The sequence below is a fragment of the Elephantulus edwardii genome, unplaced genomic scaffold (genome assembly GCF_000299155.1).
Source record: "Elephantulus edwardii isolate Elephantulus edwardi_28Jun2011 unplaced genomic scaffold, EleEdw1.0 scaffold00037, whole genome shotgun sequence".
Taxonomy (NCBI): Eukaryota; Metazoa; Chordata; class Mammalia; order Macroscelidea; family Macroscelididae; genus Elephantulus; species Elephantulus edwardii.
In genome coordinates, this window is record NW_006399787.1 from 15,028,028 (window position 1) to 15,042,001 (window position 13,974).

General features: G+C 40.7%; 1 protein-coding gene across 2 annotated transcripts in view; it reads right to left on the bottom strand.

Moving 5' to 3' along the window:
- Positions 1-13,974, bottom strand: part of SIPA1L1 (signal-induced proliferation-associated 1 like 1) — a 206,981-nt gene that overhangs the window by 52,712 nt on the left and 140,295 nt on the right. For both annotated transcript variants that reach the window (XM_006884722.1, XM_006884723.1), the window contains exon 10: positions 4,682-4,831. In XM_006884722.1, coding sequence (XP_006884784.1) covers positions 4,682-4,831 — 150 coding nt within the window. The remainder of the gene's footprint in view (positions 1-4,681; positions 4,832-13,974) is intronic.

A 13,974-nucleotide genomic window follows, 5' to 3' on the forward strand; every position in this document is an offset into this window, starting at 1 on the left:
TTCAGATCTGTCATTTAAAGGATCACTATGAGTTGTACTCGACTCAATGACACCTAACAACAGCAACATTCTCACTCTAACTTTAAATAGGTGGGTTTATTCCTCATTGGAGTAGAGCAGGTATTTAATAATACAAATTTTAAAAATCTTTCATCTTTACCGGTCTGATAATTTCAATGTCCTCATGTGAGGAAATGCACAGGAACACATCCCACAGATGCAAAGAGTGAGCCCACGAAGTAGAAGGAAGACAACAAAGCAGATTACTGTATCTCACGGCAAAAATGATGTTACTAACCGATGGTTATTAAGTCATGCTGCTGAGTTTTAAAAAGTTTAACATGACTGAATTTTAAACAGGCAACACATATTCCCATCTTTCTGCCAAATGGTATATAGTTATTACTTTTCTTTTTACCTCTTATTAAATACTACCACTATTCATCTTGACTAAAAGCAGAGAGTACCAGAGGAATGTCTACCTGTGTTTCATTGACAAAGCAAAAGCATTTGACTGTGTGGATCACAACAAATTGTGGCTAACCTTGAGGAAAATGGGAATCCTAGAACACTTGATTGCACTTCTATGAAACCTATACTTGGACTAGGAAGCAATCCTCAGGACAGAGCAGGGAAACACTGCATGGTTCATAATATGGAACCATGATTGAGAACCATGAGTGAGTCAGGGATGCATCCTGTCTCCATACCTTTTCAATCTATATGCAGAACAAATTGTTAGGAAATAGGGCTTTATGAGGAATGTGGCATCAGAATTGGAGGAAGACTTATCAACAACCTACATTATACAGATGACACGATCTTGCTTGCTGAAACTGAGGATGACCTGAAGCACCTGCTGCAGAAGGTCAAGGAATGCAGCCTCAATACAGATTGAAACTCAACATCAAGCAGACCAAGATTCTTACCACTGGGCCAATTGGAAGCACCACAATAGATGGACAAGAGATAGAGATTGTTAACAATTACAACTTGCTTGGCTCCACAATCACTCTTGGCACCAACAATCAGTAAATCAAAAGATGAATTGCACTGAGAAAATCTGCTGTCAGGGATCTCTCCACAATACTGAAAAGCAATGATGTCAGACTAGAGACAAGGAGCACCTGATCCAGGCCACAGTCTTCACATTTACTTGTTATGCATCAAAGAACTGGACAATGACTAAGGATGACAGAAGAATTGATGCCTTCGAACTGTAGAGCTGGAGAAGGCTTTTGAACATACCATGAACTGCCAAGAAAACAAATAGGTCTGTCTTGGAGAGGGTGAAACCAAGCTTCTCCTTGGAGGCTAGAATTTTTAAGCTCCATCTCACATAGTTTGGGCATGTGGTCAGGAGAGACTGGTCCTTGAAGAAGAACAACATGCTTGGAATGGTGGAGGGACAGTGCATGAGAGGAAGATCCCAGATGAGATGAATTGGTATAGTAACTGGGGCAATGGGGGTTGGTGTGCCAGAATTAGTGAGAATGGGCAGGGGTCAGAGATGCTACACATAGGGTTGGTATGGGTCGCAGGTGACCTGACAGCACATAACAACAGCAACATGTAAATAAATGATAATATTATTACTATATGTAGGGTAACTTTAGGATCAACTCTGGTCTATTAGCAACGCAGGTGAATAAGCCAGTGAATCACCATCTCTTGGATCACTGAGAGGGTGGGATGTAGAGGGAAGCACCGTTATCATCACCTTCGTGTGAAAGATGAGTCAGGTAAACCAAAAAATAAGTGTGGCAGATAACCTTCAGTCAATCCTCTTAAAAACAATCAAGGACACCCAACAGTACTAGTGTTAAGTTCAGTGTTAAGCATCAAATTCACTAGCTACAGCCTCAGCAAAATTTTTTTTGAGGATTAAGGGTGATGCTTCTAACATTAATATTCCCCACAATATTAATGTTCCAGCTTAGCTTTTCAGTATATACTCAAAGGAAATTAGAGACAGAGAGAACAAAGTCTCATAGCTCAATATTCTTGCATGCTGTACTAACACTTAAATTCTAATGAATTCTTATTTTTTAAGTCAAACCAGGCCACTTAAAATTGATTGACTAATTTTTAATTCCTAATTAAAAATTATCCAAAATAAACTATAGAACAGCACATTAACAGAGAAATGTCTGAAGTGCAGGCTGGGTTTAGAAGAGGTCATGGTACTAGATATTATAGCTAATGTTATATGAAACTTGGCTGAAAACAGAGAGTACCAAAATAATGTCTATCTGTGTTTCATTGACTACACACAGGCATTTCACTGTGTGGATCGCAACAAACTGTGGCTAACTCTGAGAAGAATGGAAAGCCCAGAACACTTGACTGTGTTATACAGAACTTATACTTGGACCCGGAGGCAGTTATCAGAATAGAGCAAGAAAACACTGCATGGTTTAAAATTGGTAAGGGTGTATGCCAGGGATGTGCCCTATTTCCATGTCTTTTCAATCTATATGCTGAACATATCATCCAGGACGCTGGGCTGTCTAAGGAGGACTGTGGCATCAGGACTGTAGGAAGACTCATCAACAACCTGCATTATGCAGATGACACAACCTTGCTTGCTGAAACTGAAGAGGACCTAAAACACTTGGTGCAGAAGAACAAGGACTGCAGTCTTCAATATGGATTGAAGCTCAACATCAAGAATAGATTCTCACCACTGGCTGATTGGTGATGACAGTGGTTGAGATTACTAACAGCTTTAGTTTGCTTGGTTCCACAATCAAAACTCTTGGTACCAGCAGCTGGGAAATCAAAAGATGAATTGCATTGGGAAAGTGTGCTGTCAGGAACCTCTCCAGAGTACTGCAAAGTAAAGATGTCATCTGGAGACTAAGGTGTGCCTGATCCAGGCCATGACCTTCACAATTGCATGCTATGTATCAGAAAGCTGGACAATGACTAGGGACGAGAGAAGGAGAACTGATACCTTTGAGCTACGGTCTGGAAAAGAGTATTAAATATACAATGGACTGCTAGGAGAAGGAACATGTTTGTCCTGAAAAGGGTGAGAACAGGTTGCTTCTTGGAGTCAAGGATTCTGAAGCTCCGCCCGACATACTTTGGAAGTGTTGCTAGGAGGGACCAGTCCTTGGAGAGGGACATTATGCTTGTGAGCATGAAGAGACAGCACAGGAGAGAAAGACCCTTGATGAGCTGGATTGACTCAGTGACTGGGGTAATGGAGGTGGGTGTGTTGGAGACAGGAAGGTTGTACATAGTGTCACCATGAGTCACAGGCGACTTGATGGCACATAACAAAAAAAACAACAATTAAAAATAGAAAATACCTAGTTGGGCTTGTGGTATGTTATAATGATACTCCACTCAAAACCTTCTGTAGGGATTCATGAGTAAGACCTAATTTTCCCTACCCTCATTCTCACCGAAGTAGTTAACATAAGAAATGTGCACCTTAGTTAGACAGACTCCTAGGGGAATCCAGCTGGAGAGAACCAGGAGTGGGGAAGCATGTGTGATAGTGGTTTTACTACCTACTTTCTGCTAACATAACAGCAACAACAAAAATAATAGCTGTAAAGAACCAACAGAGCATTATTTCAAATATCCCAAAAACTCATTATGAGGTTATTCTTAATACATACACTGCTTTTTCATCACGCTATCTTCAAGAAAGTGACAAAATTATACATCCATTATGTCATGGATCAAATAAAGAAAAATCAGAACAGAAATTTCCATTTTCACAATTGCCTCACACTAGATTTTCAGATGGTTCAAGTTTTCAGATGATTTAGATGATTTCAGAGATTTTCAGATGTTTCAAGATCCTGAGGGGCAATGCCCAGCGCGAAGCCTCTGGTGGCTTTGTAACTCTTCCTCTCGGAGAAGGCGGCTAAGTGTGCATCAGGTAATGGTTTGCTTCTAATCACTTTGGTCATTTTCATTATTTTCTCCTTTTACAGACCTCCAAAATTAGAAATATTTAGATATTCACTTTGTAAATTTTGTCAAAGGCAAATAGTAGTTACTTTTTGGACATTTAGTGCTTTCAACAAAGATGGGCGTGGGGTGGGATGGGGGATGGAACAGGGAGAAATCCAGAACTGAAATCACAAAAGACTTTGGCTGAGACAAAATAATTTTAGGCCATGGGTTCCTCTACTTTTTATGAGATCTGTGGCCTTGTGGCAAGGAGCTGTGCTGACAACCTGAAGGCATGCGGTTTGAATCTACCGGTTGTTCTGCTGGAGAGAAATGGGCACTCTCCTATGTGTTTTACTGCCTCAGAAAAGCTGTGAGAGGGTCAGTCAGGTATGGGTTGGTTCCAACTTGACAGTACACAACAACAACAATTTTAACAGTTATACAATACAAACTCCAACCTATTTAAGAGCCACACTGCCGTGCCCATCTGGAGGACATAGGAAAAAGTGACAGATTTTCTACTATGGAGCTAAACAATATACGTAAGTAGAAAAAAAAAATGGATGCAATTTGACTTCTCTGCATTGCAACCTCAGAACGGTTCCTTAGAAGTGGTTTGAATTACTCATTAAAACACTTTTCCGTCTGGAGTATTAACCACATTGTCCTGTTTCTTCTTGTGTAAAGTGTTCAAGGCTAGTTGAATGGAAGTCATTGTACATGACTGGACTGCAGAGGAAAGACAGTTGGGCCAGGGCACACCTACCCCTCTGGCATGGACTTCTGTCGGTACGTGCCCCCACCAGAGCCAGTCTCGCTGGATGAAGACAGGTTGCTAGGAGAGTTACGGCACTGTGGGGATCTTGCTAACGCAATGGAAGACACCGGCATGTAGACGTCTGAGCCAGGGGACAGCCTGCATGTGTAAACAAAAAAATACGAAGTCAACAATTCAGAGGGTCAATCCCAAGGCAGTGCATGATGGATAACACTGTACAAATGCTACTAAGGCAGCAACTTCATGGTGATAGTGAAAACGAAGCCAGCTGGATGCCTACAAAAGAAACGGACCCATAAACACACTCCCTAGAAGAACAGCTGGAAGACTGCCTTGAAGAGGGTGGGAGATGGCTGTGTGGATGAATAACAAGAAAATAAATCTAGAAAACACAGATCTTCCAAAAGCTAGCAGAGTCCAACTGGCTGCAATGCTTGCATAACTGGCTAGCAAAGCAAAACAGAGGACAACTGGACCAAGTGGCAGTAACGTGGTGATTCATTCCATTTTTTCACACCAGTTCTCCAGAGGATTTGATTACACTGATACTGAGAGGTTTGTAGGATGCTGCTTTGTTTTCTAATGTTATTACTAGAAGGCTAGAATTACTATTAAAATGTTGCTGTTTAGTATTTAGAAATTAATTTGATCAAACGAGCATATTACATATTCTAGGGGAAAAAAACAAAATACCCCTGCAATTTGCAGTTGAATTTAATGGGTATTAATGAATTTAGAGAAAGCCACAGTCGAGATGTGGGCATAGCCACCTACCACAGCTAATTCTACTAATAAAGATTCTTCACCCTGTTTGTAGGTTTGCAATTAAGACCAGACATATTTTGTTCCTCTAGGCAGCTTTGACGGCCTAGTGATAAGGTACTTCTTGTCATCCCAAAACACGCTGTCTGAATTCATCTACTGCTCCACAGGAAAAAGATGGAACTGCTCCTTCCTCGGGATTTACTGTCTCTAAAAACCCACTAGAGGGTCAGATATGAGATCGTGTCAACTCAACAAAACCTAACAATAACAACAACAACAACAACAACAACAACTTCTGTAAGTATAAAACTAGATGTTTTCTGGGTTATCAGTAAGACAATTGTTAGGATGGCATAGACAATTCCTAAAAGCTTTAAACGAAACTGTAGTAACAATGATATTTTATTTCAAAAGTGGAAGCTGAAAGAGAAGACTTACCACTGAATTTTACTAAAAGCAAACACAAAGTTCTGCCCTGCAAAAGACTTAACAAAATGAAAAGCCAAGCCACAGAATGGCAGAAAATATTTGTATAATATGTATCCAACAAAATACTTGTATCCAAAATACATGAGCATTGTTAACATTTACAACAATAAGAAAAAAAAAACAATTAAAAAGTACATGAGAGCTGAACAGCACATCAAAGAAGATACAGGCATGACAAAAAGGGTATGAAAAGATGCCGAGCATCACACATCATTAGGAAATTGCAAACTGAAACAACAAAGAAATACCACTACACATCTATTAGAATGGCAACAATCCAAAATGCTGCTGACACCAAATGCTGGCAAGGACACAGAGCAACAAGAATGTTCATTCACAGCTCAAGGTGATGCAAATGGCAATCATTTTGGAAAACACTCTGGCAACCTCTTACAAAGCTAAACATTCACTTGCTATACAATTCAGCAACTGCTCTCGAGTTCGTAGATATTGACTAAAGTGATCTGAAAACACATCTGTATAAAATAGCCTGCACATGGATGTTTACAGCACTTTTATTCACGATTGTCTAAAACTAGAAGCAACCAAAGGGATAAACAAACTGTAGTACACAATGGAATACTGTTCAGAAGCTAAAAGAAATGAGCTATCAAGCTACAAAAAGGCATGGAGGATCTTTAGATTCACGACATTAAGTAAAGGAAGCTAGTCCGGAAAAAATGCTACATACTATATGACTCCAGTTACACAACATTTTGGAAAAGTGCAAAGTATAGAGGCAGAAAAGTCAGCAAGTTAAATTCAAAAGGAAGAACAGAAAAATCAACTAGAGCACAGGGACTGACAGAAGAAGAATTGACGCCTTTAAGCTGAGGTGCTGGAGAAGAGCACTGAACATCCCATGGACAGCTAAAAGAACAAACAGATATGTCTTGGAGAGGGTGCAGCTGGAGTGCTCTTTGGAGCCAAGAATAATGAGGCTTCACTTCACATACTCTGGACATGTTGCTAGGATGGGCTATTCCCTGGAGAGGGACATGATGTTGGGAAAGGTGGCAGGTGGGCTAAGGAGAGGAAGACCCTCGACCAGGTGGATTGACAAGGTGACTGCTGCTACAGGCTCTTGTGTGTCAGGAAGTGTGAGGATGGAGCAGGATAGGACAAGGGTCAGATCTTTTGTTTTGAATTATACTCAACTCAATGGCACCTAGCAACGACAACAACAAAGACCATTCTAGATGATATTTCAATGGATACATAACATACATTTGTAACTCATAAATGTACCACATAAAGAGTGAAAGAGAAAATAATGAAACCAAACTCAGGACTGTCATACTGATTCTGATTCAGTGACCTCACAGGGTCGAGGAGAGCACAACTGTTCCTGTTGGCTTTCAAAGGCTGTAAATCTTGACAGAAGCAGAATGGCTATATCTTTCTATCTGCTAAAAGCTGGTGGCTTTAAAATGCCTACCTCGGAGGTCCCAGTCTAGCACTTTAACCACTGTGCTCTGTCTCTGCCAGGAAGTTGGAACCTTTGAGTGAGTTTCACAGGCTGTCAATCATACAGGAGGTGATTTTCCACTGATTTCAGAGGCTGTAAAGATCGTCCATCTTCCTCCCACCGAGCTATTACTGGATTTGGAGTGTCAAAGAAACATCTCCTTTGGGGCAGCAACTCCAAACAGACTTGCAAACTGTGGACTTTAATTATTAATATATCAACTCTGGATGCAAATATAACAATATACCACGTTAATGCAAGATATTAATGATTGAGAAAAATGAGACAGATATGTCTGTGGGGGAAAAAGAGGGAAAAAACCCTGTTCAGTTTTTCCATAAACCTAATATAAAAGTAAAAAATAAATAAGATCTATTAATAATCAGAGAAGAAAAACGAAGTGCAATTGCTGCCACAATCATTTAATTTCTGTAACTGGGTGGGTCAATTCCATCTTATACCCAGCTCTCTTGTTTTAAGTCCACTGTACTCTCCCCTAAACTATTTTCTACGGAATTCTGGACTTTCCTTTAAACAAAAGACATTTTAAAACTGATCTGTATGGTCAAATGTTGCATGTAAAGGAATCAAAGACAAGTCACAGTTTCACAGTTTATGAGAATGTGGTGATTTTCTACAGTGAACTGTATTACCAGCTGCAGTAGAACAGGTACAGGAAATTGACAGAAGAAAATGGCAAAGGGAAGCCTTTCTAGTAGAAAAATAATAAGGATATTCTTTTTAAAGAATATTTTCTAACACAGAAAGAATGATTGCCTAGTTCAGCTATACCCAATCTAACTTCTGACACCGGACTTCTGCTTTCAGCCACATATCTATTATCTTCAGTCATCACTGTCTCTATTGAATACTCTTACCAGAAAACCAAATCAAACCTCATAAAAAGGCCTTGTTTTTCCTCTTCTTCTACATGTCAATGCCCCAAATCTACTCCTCTATTTGTTTTCTGACTTCACATAAGCAAAATGAACTAACCATCTTCAAGTCATTTTTAACCTTTTCATTCTTCTCCTTCCACATTTGACTATTACTTGTTGTTGCTGATGTGTGGCATCGAGTTGACTACCATTCACAGTGACCTGACCCTATGAACAACTGCTCTGAAGCCTGCTCTACCCTGTACCATTCTCCCCACCTCTCCTATACTTGCACTCGCTGGGTCAATCCATCTTGTTGGAATGTATTCCCCTCTTTCTCTAACCCTCCACTTTTAAAGGATGTGCTCCTCCTGCTATTATTTATTAAACAAATTTTCTTAGTCACTTTGAGTCCTGAGCTTGAAAACACAAAGATGAAGAAGATAATTGTCACAATGCAGTCTTTAATATGGATTGAAACTCAGTATCAATGAAATGAAAATCCTCACTGCTGGACCAATAGGTAACATTTGTTTGAAAACTATCAATGCCTTCATATTACTTAGATCCACAATCAATACACTTGATTAATACCAGCAATGAGGGTCCTGTCCAAATTACTGAAGAGAAATGACATCAGTTTGGGGCCCAAGATGCAACTGATTCAGGCCATGGCCTTTTCAGTCACTTTCTATGTATCTAAGAGCTGGATAATGAATAAGGATGAGAGAAGAAGAATTTACACCTTTGAGGTGTGGTGTTGGAGAAGATACTGATTATCCCATGGACTTCCAAAAGAACAAACAAGTCTTGGAGAAAGTACAGCCCATTGGGGTCAAAGATAACCAAGCTTCATCTCACATACTCTGGGCATGTTGTGAGGAGAGGCTAGTTTTTGGAGAAGGACATCACGCTTGGAAAGTTGGACGGATGGCGAAGGAGAAAAAGACTCTCAATAGGTCAACTGACATAGTGACCACAGCAACAGGCTTTAGTGTCAGAGATAATGAACAGGGCAGGGTTCAGATCTGTTATTCATAGGGTGATCGTAGGTCGTATTTGACTCGACAGCACCTAACAACAAAACCCTGCTGACTGTTCTCCGAGTTCCTCCGTCTCAGCCTGGATCAGTACCATTACCTTTTATGGTCTTTTGATTGCCAGCTTCTCTCCATCCAACCCTTCCAGTATCTTCTACAAACCATCTTCCACCACATCACCTGACTGCTAAAAGCCTCTCCACAGATGCTCTCCTTAAGGCCTTGAACTTACGCTATGCTCATTTCCATCCCTATACCTGCCTCTATGCTTTCCCTACTCTGCAGAGTGCTGTTTTCAGACCCACACCTGTGTGCATTTTGACCTCGAATACCTTTTACTTTTCTAATACAAAATCCTTTTTCTCTAAGGCTTAATTCCAACTTTACATTTTGGAAACAGACCTACTCAGTCTCATTACAAGTACAGTCTTTGCACCATTATGTTGGGTTGTTACGTGCTGTAACATTTCCTGTGACTCACAGCAACCATATGTACAATGGCTCAAAAGCCTGTCCTGTCTTGAGCTAGTCTCACTGCCTCCAACACACTCACTTCCATTGCCCCAGTTACTCTATCAATCCATCTCATCCAGGGTCTTCCTCTCCTGTGCTCTTCACCACATGCCCAAAGTATATGAGATGAAGTTTCAAAATCCTGCTGAAGATTATCCAGAAACAACTGGTACGGACAACTACCAGAAATACAAGCTGGGTTTAGAAGAGGCCGTGGCACTAGAGACATTATTATCACCAATGTCAGATGGATCTTGGCAGAAAGCAGAGAGTACCAGAGGGATTATCTATCTGTGTGCCATTGACTATTCAAAGGCATTTGATAGTGTAGAACACAACAAATTGTGGTTAACCTTAGGAGAATGAGAATCCCAGAACACTTGACTGTGCTTATATATGCGCTTATATTGGACAAGGAAGCAGTTGTCAGAACAGAGCAAGGAAACACAGCATGGTTCAAAATCTGTAAAGGTGTATGCCAGGGATGTGTCCTCTTTCCATATCTTTTCAATCTATACGCAGATCACCCAGGAAGACTCATAAACAATCTAAGTTATGGAGACGACACAACCTTGCTTCCTGAAACTGAGGAGGATCTGAAATGCTTGCTGTATAAGATCAAGGACTGCAGCCTTACATATGATTGAAGCGCAACGTCAAGAAAACGAGGATTCTCACCAATGGGCTGACTGGCAGTATCATGACAGATGGTGAAGAGATTGAGACTGTTAACAGATTTAGTTTGCTTGACTCCCAATCAACACTCTTGGTATCAGCAGCCAGGAAATCAAAACACAAAACTGCATCGGGAAAGTCTGCTGTTCAGGACCTCTCTAGAGTACTGAAGAGCAACGTCAATGTGGAAACTAAGGTGAACCTGAGCCAGTCCATGGTCTTTGCAATTACGTGCTATGCATCAGAAAGATGGACAACAACTAGGGATGACAGAAGAAGAATTGATATCTTTGAGCTGTGATGCTGGAAAAGAGTATTGAATATACCATAGACTGCTACGAGAACAAACAAGTTTGCCCTAGAGAGGGTGAAACCAGGTTGCTCCTTGGAGCCAAGGATTCTAAAGCTCCGTCTGACATACTATAATAGGCATGTTGCAAGGAGGGATCAGTTCTTGGAAAAGTGGAGGGACAGTGCAGGAGAAGAAGACCCTTGATAAGATGGATTGACTCAGTGCTAGGAAAATGGAAGTTGGTCTGTCAGAGATGATAAGGATGGCTCAGGATAGAGCAGGGTTCAAAGCTGTTGACAGCATATTACAACATGTAATGTTAAGAGAAATGGCTGTGAATGCCTGTTGTGGGTAGTGTGAAATAGGCAGATTAAGGAGACTTAGGATCCTATCCTATGGGAAAGCTCTAACTCTCCCACTCCCCCCACCAGCCTTGTTATCAATACACACATTCAGAATAGTACAGGCTAGTCACACAGTTGGCATCTTCACTGAAATTCTAAGCCCCGAAGAGTGGAGCAGGTGTGTGGTAGCTGTGGCTCAGTCAGTGGTTGGCAGGGTCTTGGCACACCAGCTCACGCCTAGGTTGGGTTATGTGATTCAATAAAAGATAATGACTTTATCAGAAGTCTTAGAAAAACCATTTTCTTTACAGACACTGATGTTTGTTGTTCTCCCTTGAGACATTTCTTCACATTCTCACTATTTACTGTGGAGTCACTGGAATGTTACTGGAAGGGGGTATGATGATGTAGGTAAAAAGAAACCAGGTAAACATTCAGACGTGGTAAGAATCTGAATCAATCGCGAGTCTACACTCCTCTCTGCCTTACAATCTGGCTTTTATGCATCTGGTGGCATAGTCAGTAGTGAACTTCACTGCTCATCCAAAGGTAACACATGTCTCTTGGTTTGAAGCCCCCAGCAGCTCAGGAAGAGAAAGATGGGCAATTTACAGCCTCAGAAACACAGTGGAAGGGTTATGAGTTGAAAGTGACTCAACATCAGTAAGCTTCTTGAGTTTGAATATAGAAAAACTTGAAATAGTTTTATTTTGCAGCTAACTTCTCATAGAAGAGGAGGTGATACCGAACTGGGGGAAGGGGAAGAGGAGGCAGCGGACTATTCATGCGAGTGGGGTCAGCACAACATTTATGGGTCTGAGGATTTTTAGCTCATTTCTTGGTACACAAGTAATTGCCAATGAACTGTTTTCATGAGGAAGTGACAACATGATTCCATAGGGTAAGTCAAGATGTAACTTGTATGTTTGTTCTCAGTTTGCTTTTCTTACCCTGCTTTCCAAAATGAATATAACAATCTCATACTAGCTTTCAACCTCAGCTCTTTTATTTGGCAAATATGTAAGAAAATTCTATTTGGTTATTGGAGCTTTCCCAAAGTGGAAAAAATAGCATTTCCAGAAGGCTGACATTTATTCCCATCCTTTTTCTGCATTTTCTCAATAGTGGCTTTGTTTTCTGACCTTTTTGCTCTCCTATAGCAGTTGATGGAACGCCACCCAAATGCTTTTTTTTTTTTTTTCACCCAAATGCTTTTATAACTCCAGATGGATGGATGCTGGGAAAGTCAGAATTAATCCTTATTCTGATGACTTACTATACTTTCTAACTATCCTGATGACTTTGATACCATCATGAAAGTAGCATTTGAGAACAGGGAAAAGCAGCTCTGGTTCAAGGAGTGGGACGTGTGTGTGTGGCTGAGCACTGGCAGCTGACTATGCCAGAGACCGTGTGGGGTCGGCTGTTACTGGAAGTTGGGCTGTCTGCTGCCCCACAATTTTGAAGAGGTGCTTTAAGAGCTCAGAGCTGCACCTCCAAATTGGCCCACACAGGCAATCAGTCTGCTAGAATCCCCTCCACACACTACGCTGTCCTCTCACAAATAAGTACATTGTGTCTTAAGAACTGTTGAGTGTAGATAAACTCTGAGATTTACGCAGCTCTCCTGGCTTTGAATTAAGACTGTTAAATGTCTGATGTTAATGACCAAAGAGGGTTGCAGTTAAGTGCCCTCAAGTCAGTTGGAAGTCATAGCAACTTTATGTAGAACAGAATGAAATACAGAGCCAGTTCTGTACCATCCCCACAGAGGGATAAAACAGGGATCTCTTCCAACTGCTCTGAGAGCTTTTAACTTCGTGGACATGTAAGAAACCATCATATTCGAGAATGCTCTGCTCACTGTAAGAAAGGAATTTCTGAACTATTTTAGCATTTATTTCAAGAGATACTCCTTACTGCATTTTTAGAAATTTAGCCAAGAAAGAACTTGATGTTCTTAAAGTAACTGATACTGAATGCTCTCTGGGGCTCTCTATTACTTCCGTCTGCAGAAATAAAACACCAGGGCTTTTTGATTTTATCAAGAATGTAGCAACGGAACAAGTCATGACCATTAGCATCAGCAGACAATACTTCCATAGTGTGTGGGACTGACAGTCCAGTTTCTCATTTCTATGTAATGTACTTTACTGCAATGAAAGCTGAGCTGAAGACGCAGGGAATTTAGGAAGACATGGCCCACAAGATGAGTATCAATTCCTCATTTTTCCAGATGCACCCTCACACCAGAATAAAATGAGAAGAGAATGACCAAAAGAATTTTAGGTTTCTAATAACAACTTCTACCACACTCTATATCGTCCATGAATTACCTCAGGTGTTTATACATACAGTGTTAGCATTAACAGACTCTTATTAAACGATTTCTTCACATTTTGACTGATCATAATTTGTGAGCAAGGAGCTCTCAATATCTAAGTGGCTGACAGTTGAGTTTTTCCCTAAGGATCAATGATGCCTATGCAAAAAGGGAAAAAATTTCCACACGAAAGCTGTAGCACTGCTTCACTGAATCCAAGGAAGTAAGGAGGCCCCTGTAATCCAAAGGAAAATAAAGGCGTGATGGTGGAGACAATCGAGATGTTTCAAGTAGCAGCTGTGACTGAGAAATCAGATACTTGAGCTGACAACTGAGTATGGAATTTTAACACAACCTAGCAAATAAAAAGCTTAAAGTGATCTGTCCTGTGAAGTGTTTGTAATCCAGGATTCTTCCAAAATTATCTCGGAAAAAAACCCCCATCTCAAAACCGAGTCAAAGTAACACAATTTGGGTACTATGACCAGAGTGTA